The following is a 15,079-nucleotide window of genomic DNA, read 5'->3' as shown; positions in this document are numbered from 1 at the left end:
TTAGGGTGGCATCCACAGAGCAGCATTCTTGGAGACACTGAGGTCTCCTCGACCCCTAGATTAATATTTCTTACATTTCAAAGCCTCTGAGTGAGGCTTTGATGAGTATTTTCAGATTATAGTGGAATTCTGTTTTCACCTAGAGTTCTGATAAAATTGATGTTTTTTAAGTACTGGAAGCAAGGCTGACATTCAGTTATGAAAAGCTTTTAATTGTAATAATGATTTAATATTTTCTTTGGAATACAAACATGCTTTCAGTCTTCCAAATGCTTCTATGTACCCAGAAAGGCTTCTCAGTTAAGACTCAAAAAGTTGTCCTTGCAGTTCTCATCGTGGTGCAGTGGTTAACAAATCCGACTAGGAACCACGAGGTTGCGGGTTCGATCCCTGGCTTTACTCAGTGGGTTAAGGATCTGGTGGCTACGGCTCCGATTAGACTTCTAGCCTGGGAATCTCCATATGCCGCAGGAGCAGCCCTAGAAAAGGCAAAAAAAAAAAAGGTTGTCCTTCACAGAGGAAGAACAGCTCATTTATCCATAGTTCATATTACTGGAAGAAGGGAATTAAAATGAAGCTCAGGCAGGGAAAATCTTTAACGATAGATGAATTAGTTTAACTATTTTCTAAAGTCTTGCTTAATCAACTAGTTAAGACTCTTATTGTGTTTCTGGATGATTCAGACTATCTGAAGAATTACTTGAATTAAATTAAGTACCTCACTTGGTTATGGTGTTCTCTCTATAGCTTTCTCACTTAGAATATAGGCTCGTAATTTTCAAGTGAAATTTTGCTGATGACAGAATAATAAGACATATAAAATATACATCAGAAGAACCACAGGTTTTTTGGTATAGTATTTCTTATCTTTTTATTATAAAAATAATGTTTTTTTTAAAGCCAACAGATATATTATACTGTGCCTGGCACACAGTGGGTGTTCAAAAAAAAAAAAACTGTTGAATGACTATACACACAGTGGTGTAGTCACAGAAATGGGATTGTTTTGCAGCTTTCCCCAATCCCCATCCTCACCTAACATTAGATATTCCATTTTGATGCAGTAGAAAACACCTCAGAACCACAGATTTTAATTCATAGAAACTGAATGCTCCAAAATAGCTTTCCTGGACCATTTAAAAATCTAAATTCGGGAGTTTTCTGTGGCCTTAGCAGGCTAAGGATCCAGTGTTGTCACTGCCGTGTTGCAGGTTCAATTCCTGGCCCAGGAATTTACACATGCCATGGGTGTGTGTGTGGGGGGGGGGGGAATCTAGATTCATTGAGAGAATTTTGGACTAAAAATACCATGAGTTGTCAGAAGCCTTCCCAGTGACTGATCCAAAGCCTCTTGGAAACCATCCAGTACAAGAAGGTGGAAACTCTGAAAGTATGGCAAGGAGATGCCTAGTATTTTTTATTTTAGATGCAGGCTACACTCTGAACTGTCCCTTCCTTAAAGCTTCTACTTCAAAGAAATAAAATAATTCAAAGTAAGAAACTGTGGATTAAGGAAAATAAGTTAGTAACCCTGTGTTTCAAGCATTTTGGTCCAGTGATGTACTGTAATATTTAATAGATACCCATGACTTTTTTGTTTCGTCTTGTTTTTTAGAGCCACACCGGTGGCATATGGAGGTTCCCAGGCTAGGGGTCTAATCGGAGCTGTTGCCATCGGCCTATGCCCCATCTACAGCAAACAGATCCAAGCTGTGTCTGTGACCTCATAGCTCACAGCAACGCCAGATCCTTAATCCACTGAGCGAGGCGAGACCAGGGATTGAACCCACAACCTCATGGTTCCTAGTTGGATTCGTTTCTGCTGCACCACCACGATGGGAACTCCCGATACCCGTGACTTTTGAAAGCAAATCTGGATTTTAGGACCACTCCCGTTCATAGTCAGGACTTTTCCAGTTTAACTCATAAGGACCCTATGTATCAGAATCATGTAAGGCACTTAGTCAAATTGCAAGTTCCAGACTGGACCCCAGATTTACTGAATCAAAATCTCTGGGGTAAAGCTGAGAATCTCTATTTTTAACCACCTTTCCATATGTTTCTTAATATACCCTGATGTTTTAGGCTACTGCCTGAGGGCCTCAGTCTACCTCTTTCTCCATGATTTGTGAATATGGAAGCTTCTACCACTGTAAGGATTCATTTCAGCACAAGTGAAGTTACAGCCAGAGACTAGTCATTTTAATTTACTAAATCTTAAAATACAGAGGAATGTTGATAATTGGCTTCAGGATTATCTCACTAAATGTTCCGATGACTAGATTGTGTTCAGTGAATGAACCCATCAAAAATGTGGATTGCTACTTAGTGCTTTGAAAAGTAACTGATTAAGTCATTTAAAAGTTCTGGTTAATTTTGTATAAAACCTCTGTAAAGTTTAGCATCAAAATCTAATCATTAATATTTGTTGTAAGTCACTTACCTAAATGTATTTAAAATTATGATTAGCTGCTCTGTACCCAAAGATTTTTCTGTCTACATATAGGAGTAGTTACCACTACTCATTATACATACACTCATATGTAAATGTGGGTATTTGTGTGTGTGTCGGGGTTGTGTGTGTGTTCACATATAAACGTAATCTATCTTATTCTAATGTGTGAGAGATAATATGAATGCCATCTCCCTCTGATCATGTTTCCAACATTGAATTGAGGATGAAAGGAAAGTGAAACTTTAGTTTTCAACATAATAGTACTAATATAAAGTAATCACTGTTAATCCATTTCTACAGAAGACCTTATGCATAGTCTGTTCTGTTCATTATCTCTTGGTTTCTGGTTGCTTTCTGGATATGCAATACTGCAGTGCAAAAAAAAAAAAAAAAAGTTAAAAGTCTCTCCTCATATAGAGCTTGGTGGAGAATATGTTAACTCTCTAAATCTAGGGACTCCCAAACCAAATTTAATTGTATTTGTCCAAAGATGCTACTTTTTTTGAGTAAATATTAGTAGATTTAGGATATTGATTTCAGGTGCCATGCCTATTTTCCTATCCTTCTAATTCTTGGAGACTTTTTAGCTTTTCAGATTAGGTGATAAAAAGCATTCAATATAGGTACAGATAGAATCTCATTTTTTTAAAGTTCCTAGTTAGAACAATCATTTAAACGAAATATCACTTTTGGTTTCAGTATCATATCAATAAGCTGTCAATCATGACATCAGAGAATCATTTGAACAACAGTGACAAAGAAGTTGATGAAGTTGATGCCGCCCTTTCAGACCTGGAGATTACTTTGGAAGGGGGAAAAACATCCACAATTTTGGTAGGGTGAATCTTTTACCTTCTCATTTAATTTTAATTGATGCTTATACCTTTTTGTGGAACTAGGATTTGGGGAGTGTTTGGGGGATATAGAGAAATATCTTTGCTTTAGAGAATACAGACGTCGGTTTTCTGGAAACTTTCAGGAAAATTCTTAATAATGTTCTAGTGTCTAGTACTTCCAACACAGTAAAGGTAGATCTTCTGACACTACACATTCTCTTAACAAGTAGTGGGGAGACATTTCTGCAGAGATGTTAATCTCAAGTCATGGTCAAATCCATTTAGAGTTCTCCAAATTTGAAATATTATAGAAGAAGAAAAAAATAGGTCTCTGGAAAATTTTTAAGTGCTTAGGAATTAGTTTTTACATAAGAAACACTTATCTTGGTGTTTTTATTTTTTACAAAATTTCTATATGGAGCTACAGATAGTTTTAGCTATATTAGAAATCAGTGATACATTCCTGTGGGTTGTATAAGTTGCTATTTTGATAAAATTTTTTTTTTTTGTCTTTTTGCTATTTCTTTGGGCCGCTCCCGTGGCATATGGAGGTTCCCAGGCTAGGGGTTGAATCGGAGCTGTAGCCACCAGCCCACGCCAGAGCCACAGCAAGGCTGGATCCAAGCCACGTCTGCAACCTACACCACAGCTCATGGCAACGCCGGATCATTAACCCGCTGAGCAAGGGCAGGGAACGAACCCGCAACCTCATGGTTCCTAGTTGGGTTCATTAACCACTGCGCCACGACAGGAACTCCTGATAAAATTTTTAATAGCTTTTTATGTCATTTGAAAATACCAGGAGTTCCCATCATAGCTCAGTGGTTAACAAATCTGACTAGCATCCATGAGGACACAGATTCAATCCCTGGCCTCACTCAGTGGGTTAAGGATCTGGTGTGGCCATGAGCTGTGGTGTAGGTCACACATGAGGCTCGGATCCTGCGTTGCTGTGGCTGTGGAGTAGCTGGCGACTACAGCTCTGATTCCACCCCCTAACCTGGGAACCTCCATATGCCACAGGTGTGGCCCTAAAAAGAAAAAAAAATACCATTGTACTGTATGGCCATATAATATTGATTGGCCTTTAAAATTTTTTTTTTGTCTTTTTGCCTTTTTTGTTGTTGTAGTTGTTGTTGTTGTTGCTGTTGCTATTTCTTGGGCCGCTCCCGCGGCATATGGAGGTTCCCAGGCTAGGGGTCTAATCGGAGCTGTGCCGCCGGCCTACGCCAGAGCCACAGCAACGCAGGATCCGAGCCGCGTCTGAAACCTACACCACAGCTCACGGCAATGCTGGATCGTTAACCCACTGAGCAAGGGCAGGGACCGAACCCGCAACCTCATGGTTCCTAGTCGGATTCGTTAACCACTGCGCCACGACGGGAACTCCTAAAATCTTTATAATATCTATTTTAAGTAATTTTGCTTATTTATTGAATAAGCTGGTTCTTTTATTTATTTATTTATTTATTTATTTATTTAGTCTTTTTAGGGCTGTACCCATGGCATATGGAGGTTCCCAGGCTAGGGGTCGAATCGTAGCTGTAGCCCCTGGCCTACACCACAGCCACAGCAACTCAGGATCTGAGCCGTGTCTGCAAACTACACCACAGCTCATGGCAACGCCAGATCCTTGACCCACTGAGTGAGGCCAGGGGTCGAACCCACAACCTCATTGTTTCTAGTCAGATTTATTTCCTCTGTGCCACAACAGGAACTCCTGAATAAGCTGGTTCTTGATGTCAATACTAAACATTAGAATTTCAAATTAAAAAAAAAATTTAAAAAAATGATTTCTTTTCCTAGGGTGACATCACTTCCATTCCTGAACTTGCTGACTATATTAAAGTTTTCAAGTAAGTACAGAAGGGGGAGAGATTCCAAATATTAATAAATAAATCAGTTTTATAGCAATGGTCACATCTTTTAAATTTACTGTTAAATGACTGTCAAATGCATCTATAAGAACATTTACCAATTAGATAAACACTAAATTGAAATGAGGGAAAATAACCTTCTTTACCAAATTAAAATTGCAATACTCATTCAAGTTGTGAGTTTTTTTTTATTTTATTAAGTTGTTTTATGTGATAAACATTGTTCTTAAGCCTGGGGAGGGGTGTGTGGGAGGGGCAGGGGGAGGGGTGTGTGGGAGGGGCAGAGGGAGCGGGATTGTGAAACCTAGGTGGATTGCATCATGCAGATTCTGACCCACATAGTGGCTTATCAGTGTAAAGCATCCCATCTGTTGTCAGTAGTTATTTCTTTGTTCAGAGCCCCAGAATCTTTGAATTCTATTCATTTGTTCAGGAGACATTTATAACAAGGTTTTAGTGTATCTTATCTAGACTTTTAAAAAAAATTGATCTGGTCAGTCATATTGCACAGAATCAAGAGAGCAAGGCATTAAGGCAGGAAGAGGAAAAGAGGTGATATGGAATATAAGCCATTATGAAATAAACCATTTATTGTAGCTAAGCGTTATACCAGTTCCATATATGGAGCACATCTGAGCTGATGGCCCAACGTCACATGCCACTTCCTAACCTCACTTTGTTCTCCCTATAAACACCTTTGGCATTGACCTATATTTTTCCTTATCCTCTCTTCCTCATGCTTCAAGTTTGACATAAGTGGTAAGTTAAAGTCATCCCTGAGAGATAGGCACTTCCCTCACCTTTAGTCTTGCTAGGTAAACAAGAGGCAGTTGCATGGGCACCATGAGGTAAATTACAGGACCTGGGAACCTTCCAATTATTGACATTTACTTCACCTTTATTTTCCTGCCCTTCCTATGTGACCCGCTAGTGATATAGACGGCTACAACTGACAGAAGTACTGGAATATTGGTCTTGCTCTCTTTCTCTGCCTACTCACTGTAAGATCTTCCTGAGCAGATTGATTGAAAAAGAAGGGGCAAATCCAATAATAGCAACTTTGAATATAATGGCCAAAAGGGAATCGAATTCAGCACACGTAAAGCTTGGTCTCAGGCTTTTAACATTGTGAAACTTTGCTGCTAAAACATAGCATTGGTAAAGTTATTTCAAAAGTGTTTTCCTCCTAATTCTATTTGACACATAGGCCAAAAAAGCTGACTCTAAAAGGTTACAAGCAATATTGGTGCACCTTTAAAGATACATCTATTTCCTGCTATAAGAGCAAAGAAGAATCCAGTGGCACACCAGCCCATCAGATGAACCTAAGAGGTAAGGGAAGCCTTGCAATGACCAGTATTGATGGTGGAATATCTATTAGCTAACACTCATAAATTTCATTTTGCTGAGGGGAGAAATTTTTTAGCAGCTCCTTTACTCCTTTAGGTATATATTCAATTTCACATGAATATTTTGTTGTAGTCTCTCTTCAGTCCTCACTTGAAGTATGGGATTCTACTGTTCTTTGTTTGTTTGCTTGTTTTGCTTTTTAGGGACACATGTGTGGCAAATGGAAGTTTCCAGGCTAGGAGTTGAATCAGAGCTTTAGCTGTTGGCCTATGCCACAGCCACAGCCATGCAACATCCAAGCTATGTCTGTAACCTACACCACAGCTCACGGCAATGCTGGATCCTTGATCCACTGAGTGAGGCTAGGGATCAAACCTGCATCCTCATGGATACTAGTCGGGTTCTTTACCACTGAGCCACAACAGGAACTTCCTCTACTTTTATCCCAAGAAAATTTATGGTATCTCTTTCCTATTTTTCAGCATCAGGACATTGAATTTTTCCTCATTCTGCAGGAGTTGCCTGCTTACCTGTTTCAGATTCTGCTTAATTTTCATCTGTGCTGTAGTCATCACCTCCCAGTTTTTGCTGGTTTCTCCCTTCCTCATCAGCATCCTACTCCTCTTCCTGACCTTTACTGATGACAAGCTAGTCCAGCTCAGATCCCCAGACTCTTGATTTTTAGGCTCACCAGTGGGTTAGCTGACACCAGCAGGGTTTGGCAAGGTTCTTCCTCATTGCCAACACTTCTTCCCTGTTAAAGTGTCATCTTTAACACTGTTTTCATCATGGCTTCTGGGACAGTCCCAGGATAACTCCGTGAGGCTCTTCCTAGCTGCCAACCTGAATCTCATTGGTTTCCTCTTGTCTCTTCAAATATAAAGCTGTCTCAGAACAGGGGCTGGCATTTGAGGCACATGTAGCTAGACCTGTTTCTGCTTTCTTGTGGCAGCTGTGGCAGGCTTGTTTCCTGTAGCCTGAACTGAGCCTGGCCAAGGCTCAGAGCTACTGGGTTTGGTCTTTTTTTTCCCCCATTCAGATCTGTGGAGTTAGAGCTTCATTGCAGTTTTAGTTACTTGTATTGGTTCTTCACACCATTCCTTCACCACTTTCATGTGTTAGATGCCCTGGTTCAGGTGGTAGGAAAGTTTCCTCTCCAGGTTGGTCTGGTTCTTTTGCAGCTGGAGCACATCCTGCCACCTCTTTCTCTGCATGGCCTTTAGCTGGTTTTGCAGACTGTCCAAGATCCTCTCTCATCACTTGTGGTGATGTTATTTAAAACTGCCCAGCTCATTTCCAGTTTAGATACCACTTCCTCTGGGAAGATGTACCCCTGAGAACTGCTCTCTCACCAGCTCACAAAGCACTCACTGCACTCTTGGTAGCCAGCATGCTTGGCAGAGGATGCAGTAGATCAGTTCCTCACTATTCCACACTCCTTTTACTGTGAATTCCCTTATAGCAAAAGCTAGAAGACTAAAATACATTTTCCAGACTCATTTCCAGCAAGATTTAGATTCCAATCAGATGCATTCTTGTGAGACTTGAATTCCCAACTGAGTCAAGGGGTTGGAGAGGCAGTTCAGAAAGGAGTTAGGTGCTTCTGGGCTCTGGAGTTAAATCTCTAGATCTTATTCTTAATTTTGCTTGGTACATTGTACATTGGAATATTTTTAGTGTATTTCAACAAGATATCCAAATCTCTACCCTGTCTCTATTCTCCTGGTAGTCAGCCAAACTATTGCTTTATAGTTACGCACATTTTAAAAAATAGAAAAACTTCTGCCCTGGGTAGAAGATTGCTATGCCCATGCATTGCAATTCTGTAATTTTCATAAAGCTTTTAGTTAGTCTCACTGCCTTTCTAGGTCAGGAGTCTAACTTTTCTGTCTCTATCATTTTTTCTTTTTATGGCCACACCCATGGCATATGTAAGTTCCCGAAGCTGTGACCTGCACCACAGCTGTGGCAATGCCAGATCCTTTAACCCACTATGCTGGGCTGGGGATCGAACCCACACCTCTGCAGTGACCAAAGCTCCTGCAGTCAGATTCTTAACCCACTATGCCATAGCGGGAATTCCTCTGTTACTGTCAGAATCCATCACAGCTTTTTTTTTTTTTGTCTTTTTGCCTTTTCTAGAGCCGCTCCTGTGGCACATGGAGGTTCCCAGGCTAGGGGTCCAATCGGAGCTGTAGCCATCAGCCTACGCCAGAGCCACAGCAACACGGGATCCGAGCCGCATCTGCGACCTACACCACAACTCACGGCAATGCCGGGTCCTTAACCCACTAAGCAAGGGCAGGGATCAAGCCCGAAACCTCATGGTTCCTAGTCGGATTCGTTAACCACTGCACCACGACGGAAAACTCCCCATCACAGCTTTCATATTGCTTCCCTTCAAAGCTGTCTTCTGGCCTCTGTCTTATCTGTCCCTGTTACATCCCTAATCTTCTCTCTGTATAAGTGAGGAGTCAGGTCCTGGTATGGAGAACAGCTTACAGGGTGTCCTGGTCTCACTTCTCCCGTCCTCCCAAAGGAGCGCTTTTCAAGCACATCACACTGGTTGAAGGTAACACTAGCCCAAGAATCAAATGGCCTAGATTCTGCTCTGCCACTAAACAAGCCCTATGATTTTGGGAAAAATAGCCTATCTGGACCTCAGTATCATCCTCTGAGTAGTGAGTCGTGGACTAGATGCTCTCTAGGGCCCCTAAGATTCCTAAAATGCAAAGTTCTAAAAAATGCAGTTCAACAGATGCTGATTGATCTCTTGTGCCACAAACTGTGCCAGGCACTGGAGATGTGAGCAAGCATGGATTAGTCTTATCCTTCAGGATGTTTAGGGTATGTTAGGAGATAAACAGTTATAACTTGGGCAATAAATAGTACCTTAAAAAGTAATTAGCAAGTCAAAGGAGCAAAGAGGTAAGGGTGCTCTATCAGTTACTCTTCCGTGATGGTGGAGGGAATTAGGAGAGACTTTATGGGGGAAATTATGTTGGAGTGAACATCCAAAAGAGAAAATTGTGATCCGTGGAAGGAAAGAGTTGGTAAAAGAGACTGGTGTATAAACATGCTTGGAATAAAGCATCAGCAACTGCAGTGGGGGTTGTGCTGCTAGAATGTGGAATTGAAGGTGTGGGGGCAGGGGTGGTGACTCCTTCCTTAATAGCTGTTGAATATCCATATCCATATCTTGCTAACATGAGAGGTAATGCTGTCAGAGGAAAAAAATGTTAAGGAAAAAATCAGGAGCAATGAAGTAACACTGAGACCCTAACATGAAAATGATAGGATCCATCATATTTATATTGGCTATAGTAAAACGGGGAGATTTCAGAGCAGTGGTAGTGATTCAGGTTAGGTTCATCATATGGATAGAGAAAAGGGTGCACCTTCAGGAGATACTGAGGAAGTTCAGTCGACAGACCTGCGAGAGGCTAGGGGAGAGACTTGATTCTAGCTTGTATGGTTGGGTGGGTAGGGTGAGATTGAGATTGAGAGTGAGTTTGGGGAGAAAGATAAACTTAATTTAATTGGATTATTTTAAATTTAAGGTGCCAGTGGGATATCTATTTGGAGATGGGAGAGATGCATGCTGCAGATAATGATGTTGTAGCAGTTAGTATTAAAAGTATATGTGGCCATTGAAATAGTTGTCTATAATACGAAAAGGCTAATGAGAACAGAACCCTGCAGGGCACCCATATTTAAGGTATAGGGCAGACTGGAGGAGAGGAACTTGAAAGGGAAACAAAAATGAAAAATGCATAGGGAGGAATTCCTATCATGGTTCAGTGGAAACAAATCCGACTAGGAACCATGAAGTTGCAGGTTCAATCCTGGCCTCGCTAAGTGGATTTAAGGATCCAGCGTTAGTGGTGTAGGTTGCAGACGAGGCTCGGATCTGAAGTGGCCGTGGCTGTGGTGTAGGCTGACAGCTATAGCTCTAATTAGACCCCTAGCCTGGGAACCTCCATATGCCGTGGGTACGCCCTAAAAAGCAAAAAAAAAAAAAAAAAAAAGCATAGGAAGACTGTGGAAATGAGGGATGATACAAGTTAAGGTAAAAGGTGTTTTAAAAAGGACAGGGTAGTCAATAGTGTCGAATGCTACAGGAAAGTAAGATAAAGACTAAGCTTCCATTGGATTTAGCCACATGGAGGTGGTTAGTGGCCTTGATTTAGAATAGATTCAGCAGGGGTAGTGAGTGGGATGGACTGGGAGTTTGGGGTTAATAGATGCAAACTATTGCATTTGGAGTGGATAAGTAATGGGACTGTAATGCTGTACAGTCAGGGAACTATATCTAATCACATGTGATGTAACATGATGGAAGATAATAGGAGAAAAAGAACATATATATATGTGCGTAGCTGGGTTACTTGATATTGTACAGCAGAAATTGACAACATTTTTAAGTTAGGTATAATAAAAAAATTTTTTTAAATAACAGATTCAGCAGGTTTTGGGTATGGTAGCCAAAGTATAGTCTTTGAGAAGTAAATAGGAAATAAAGATAGTTTTTGATGAACTATCTTTATTTCCTATGACAGGGAAAGAGAGCAGTAATAGAAGAGACAGGTATCAAGTAGAAGAGAGGCATTTTATAGTTTAAGATGAGAAGGACTTCGGGAGGTTAAATGCTGATGGAAACATCACCTTGCAGAGAAAGGAGGGAAAGTGGGAGGAGTGGGTCTCTGTGGTGGAGCAAGATTCCTGGTGGTGGTAGAAAGCTCAGCCCACTCAGACAGGAGGGCCTTAGGGGCTTAGACCCCATTTCACTGTGTGGACATGAGGGCAGCTAGGTTTTTTTCTGCTGTGGTGGCAGAAAGGTGGGGGACCTCATTTCTGATGGCTTTCATGTTCTTGGAAAAATAACAGATGAAATTGTCCCCTAAGAGCAAGTGGCAGAGGAGGTCTAAGAAGATTTGAAATAAACATTGTTGAGAATGTCCTAAAGACGGAAAGATTGTAAATGTCATGGGTCAGGTTGAAGTTGAAAACTGATGAATTTCTAGTGAAACTTACCTGCTCAGTTTTGTGACTCCCTCCCCTCTTCTAGCGTGCTCAGCAGCCAGAACATAAGCAAGTAAACGGTAGATGATTGGGTTGAGCCAGAGTTAAGGTTTTGCTAAGTGTATGTGATGGAAAGACCATGAGTCTGGAGAGCTGGAGGTGACATCTGGTGAAGTGGTGTCTAGCCTGGACTGCAGGGAAGGAAGGTGGGAACATGTAGTGGGTGGGGAGAAAGCTGTGCGCTCACTGGATTGGGTCTCTCAAAGAATTTGAGATATAGGATTGAAGACTGTGATCACAGTGGGCTGTTTGCATTTAACATTTCAGAGGCTGGTAACTGGGTTATAGTGTTGTCCAGCACGTTACTACGGAAGCAGGTAGCTGAGAAAGCAAGGAGGCGTAGCCACTGAGTGCCTCTGTGCCTACATGAGCCTGAGTTACCACTTTTTCTCTCTTTTTAATTGTCTTGGTATTTTACTTTACAAAGAAACCTAATTATTTTGGTTTTGTGTACTGTATTTTTTAAATTTTATTTTTATTTTTTGTCTTTTTGTCTTTTTTTAGGGTCTCACTGGCAGCAGCGGCATATGGAGGTTCCCAGGCTAGTGGCTGAATTGGAGCTGTAGCTGCTGGCCTATGCCACAACAACTCGGGGTCTGAGCTGTGTCTGTGACCTACACCACAGCTCACAGCAATGCCAGATCCTTAACTCACTGAGCGAGGCCAGGGATTGAACCCGTATCCTCATGGATGCTAGTCAGGTTCGTTAACCACTGAGCTACAATGGGAACTCCGGTTTTGTGTACTTTAAATCTACTTGAATGATTAATGAAATTTATGGAAAAGATGGTCTATCTCCAGACAGCTTTGTTTTAACTTCATAGGTTAAACACACTGCCACACAACTCCCTGGTCACTTCTAGTAGTTGTGTAGAAGGAGTCAACTATGGCAGCTACTTATGTGCAGTAAATATTTTAAAAGAAAGTAAAGGGCGGGGGGGAGTCCACCAAAATCATGACTGGAGTTAATTTTGGAGAGGAGACAGACCTATCTATCCCTTATCCAAAATGTTCTGTTTCTTTAATTTGATACTTGTAACATTTATGTAAAGGGGGAAAAGTGACAATTTAAACATTTTTTCTATATGGTAGATATACAGAGGTTTATTATTCTTGTTCCTTATACTCTCTCTGCTGGGAGAAGTCACTTCAGTACAAAGAGAAAAGGGCAGTGGCAGGCCTTGCTAACTGTTTACATCCTTCCTCATAGAACCTGCTGGATGGCGATGAGACATACTGAGGGACATATGAACTAAAAGCAGAAATGATTGGAATACCCTTTAGGGAGCTTTGACATGTACATCATCTTAATGATCCTTGCAGCATCAGTGAGGTAGAGTTTAAGGTCAGGAAATTTGGGCATAAATCAAGTGGACATGAGTGGTTGAGCAAGGTCTGGGACCCAAATCCCTGATTAAGAGCTCTTCCTCACTGGTTACTAATTTATGCTGACCATTGCCCCATTACTTAACGGACTATACATTCAGTAAATCTGTGTTCTCCTCTGTAAAGCCACCAGGTAATGGTTAACAGAGTTGAGTACATGGATTTTTGTTATCCATAAATGTATGTGTTACTGAAAATTTGCCAGTAAATGGAAATTCTGAATGCCAGTTATTTTCATACTGACTTCCAAAGTATGTAAGTTTATGTTACCTTCTAGACCAGATGGACTCCTAAAATATTGTGCATACAGTTGATCAATGGATTGAGTCATATCTACAAAGAAATGGCTTTAAGAAACCATTTTTGTTCAGATGGTCACCCTCTGAATTGAACTATTAGTTTAGTATGCCAATACCCTGGAATTTTGGAAGGACGCCTGTGCCCAGGAGCATTCAGTTGAATCAGGAGAGCCTTGCTTCTCTACCCAACCCCCCTTTGCCACCCCTTCCGCCTCTGCCACCCCACCTCCCCAGTGCCATTAGGCTTTCTCCTTCTGCACAGGAATAGGAGGGGAGAACAGTTGAATTAGGGAACAGTGGGATCCTGAGGAGGCCCTCATATAGGACTCCAGCTCAAACTGGCTATCCCCCCCACACATAGGCCTTTTTTTTTTTTTTTTTTAAAGGCGTCATAATAGTCATTTCTTCTGACCAAAACACAATTAAATTAGAATGTAATTATAGAAGGATATTTAAAAACACCTTTACATTTGAAAGTTTTAAAAATCCCAGATAACTTGAGATTGGGAGGAACTGAATGATACTAAAACTATACGTATAAAACTTGTGGGATACATCATATTGTAAGTGATGTTGGTAAAATATCCTTTTAATAGGATCCTTTCCTTATCTTCCAACTCTTCACAAGTTCTCTGAATTGTGAGGGCCACAAACTCTGTGCAGTTAACTTCTCATATATTAGATCTCATTCTTTGCTCTACCACAAACAAAATCACTGAGCGTAAAGAATTTATTCCTTGATTTATAGATTCCATGACAGCAAATTCAGCATGTTGAGATGCCATAAAATGAAGTCTGCCTGTATTGGCTTGGGATTTCTTAACAGTAAGTTTGACCATTTTAATAATTTTTTTAATTACAGGGTGTGAAGTTACCCCAGACGTGAACATTTCAGGCCAAAAATTTAACATTAAACTCCTCATTCCTGTTGCAGAGGGCATGAATGAAATCTGGCTTCGTTGTGACAATGTGAGTTTTCTGATTAAAAGTAAATTCCAATCTTTTTTGATTCCTTAGTGAGTTGACCATTCATTCTTACATTTTATACTCGTAGGACCCATCTTGTGATAGGTCTCAAGCCTCGATACTTCTTTTCACAGGAAAAACAATATGCGCACTGGATGGCAGCCTGCAGGCTGGCTTCCAAAGGCAAGACTATGGCGGACAGTTCTTATAATGTAGAAGTTCAAAATATTCTTTCCTTTCTGAAGATGCAACACTTAAATCCAGATCCTCAGTTAATACCAGAGCAGATCACAACTGATATAAATCCTGAATGTTTGGTGTCCCCTCGCTATCTAAAAAAGTACAAGAACAAGCAGGTACTTGATTCACTTTACTTCATCTACTATTTTCTGCTGGTTTGTTTGTTATTTGTTATACAATTTGTTGTACAATTTTCTATATATACTTTCGTTTTCCCCAACTTCTTAGTCCTAATTGGTAGTCTTAATTTCATGTCAGGTGGCTAAAATGTAAAAGAAGAAATAAATAGCTTTTAGTCACTTTAAGTTGGTCGTTTAAAAAAAAAAACACTTATTTTAATAGGACAGATAAGGAGGAGGAATAGTTGGGAGCATATTTATTCTAAACAATCAGAGGAAATCACCCTGCTAACAGGATGTTCTTTCAGGGAAGTGAATGTGGTCTTACTGCTTTGTGTTTCTTTCTTCATGCAGCTTATTCCTTATATAAAATAAGCCTGATACAGAGCACAGCCAGCATCTCCCAACCAAACCTGTGGTGATTCTTCTTGCTATCGAAATTGACTTTTCTAGCTTTGGAAATAAACTT

The 15,079-nt window shown here is 40.6% G+C and overlaps 1 protein-coding gene across 7 annotated transcripts in view; it reads left to right on the top strand.

The window, feature by feature from the left end:
• The window catches only part of FERMT2 (FERM domain containing kindlin 2), an 87,298-nt gene that overhangs the window by 65,203 nt on the left and 7,016 nt on the right, over window positions 1-15,079 (top strand). For all 7 annotated transcript variants that reach the window (XM_047767355.1, XM_047767356.1, XM_047767354.1 and 4 more), the window contains 5 exons: window positions 3,155-3,289; window positions 5,098-5,147; window positions 6,376-6,500; window positions 14,148-14,254; window positions 14,386-14,607. In XM_047767355.1, the coding sequence (XP_047623311.1) occupies window positions 3,155-3,289; window positions 5,098-5,147; window positions 6,376-6,500; window positions 14,148-14,254; window positions 14,386-14,607 (639 nt within the window). The remainder of the gene's footprint in view (window positions 1-3,154; window positions 3,290-5,097; window positions 5,148-6,375; window positions 6,501-14,147; window positions 14,255-14,385; window positions 14,608-15,079) is intronic.

This window comes from Phacochoerus africanus, chromosome 2, assembly GCF_016906955.1.
Source record: "Phacochoerus africanus isolate WHEZ1 chromosome 2, ROS_Pafr_v1, whole genome shotgun sequence".
NCBI classification, from domain to species: Eukaryota; Metazoa; Chordata; class Mammalia; order Artiodactyla; family Suidae; genus Phacochoerus; species Phacochoerus africanus.
Note: the sequence above shows the minus strand (reverse complement) of the source record. Positions and strands in the feature narration are given on the sequence as shown.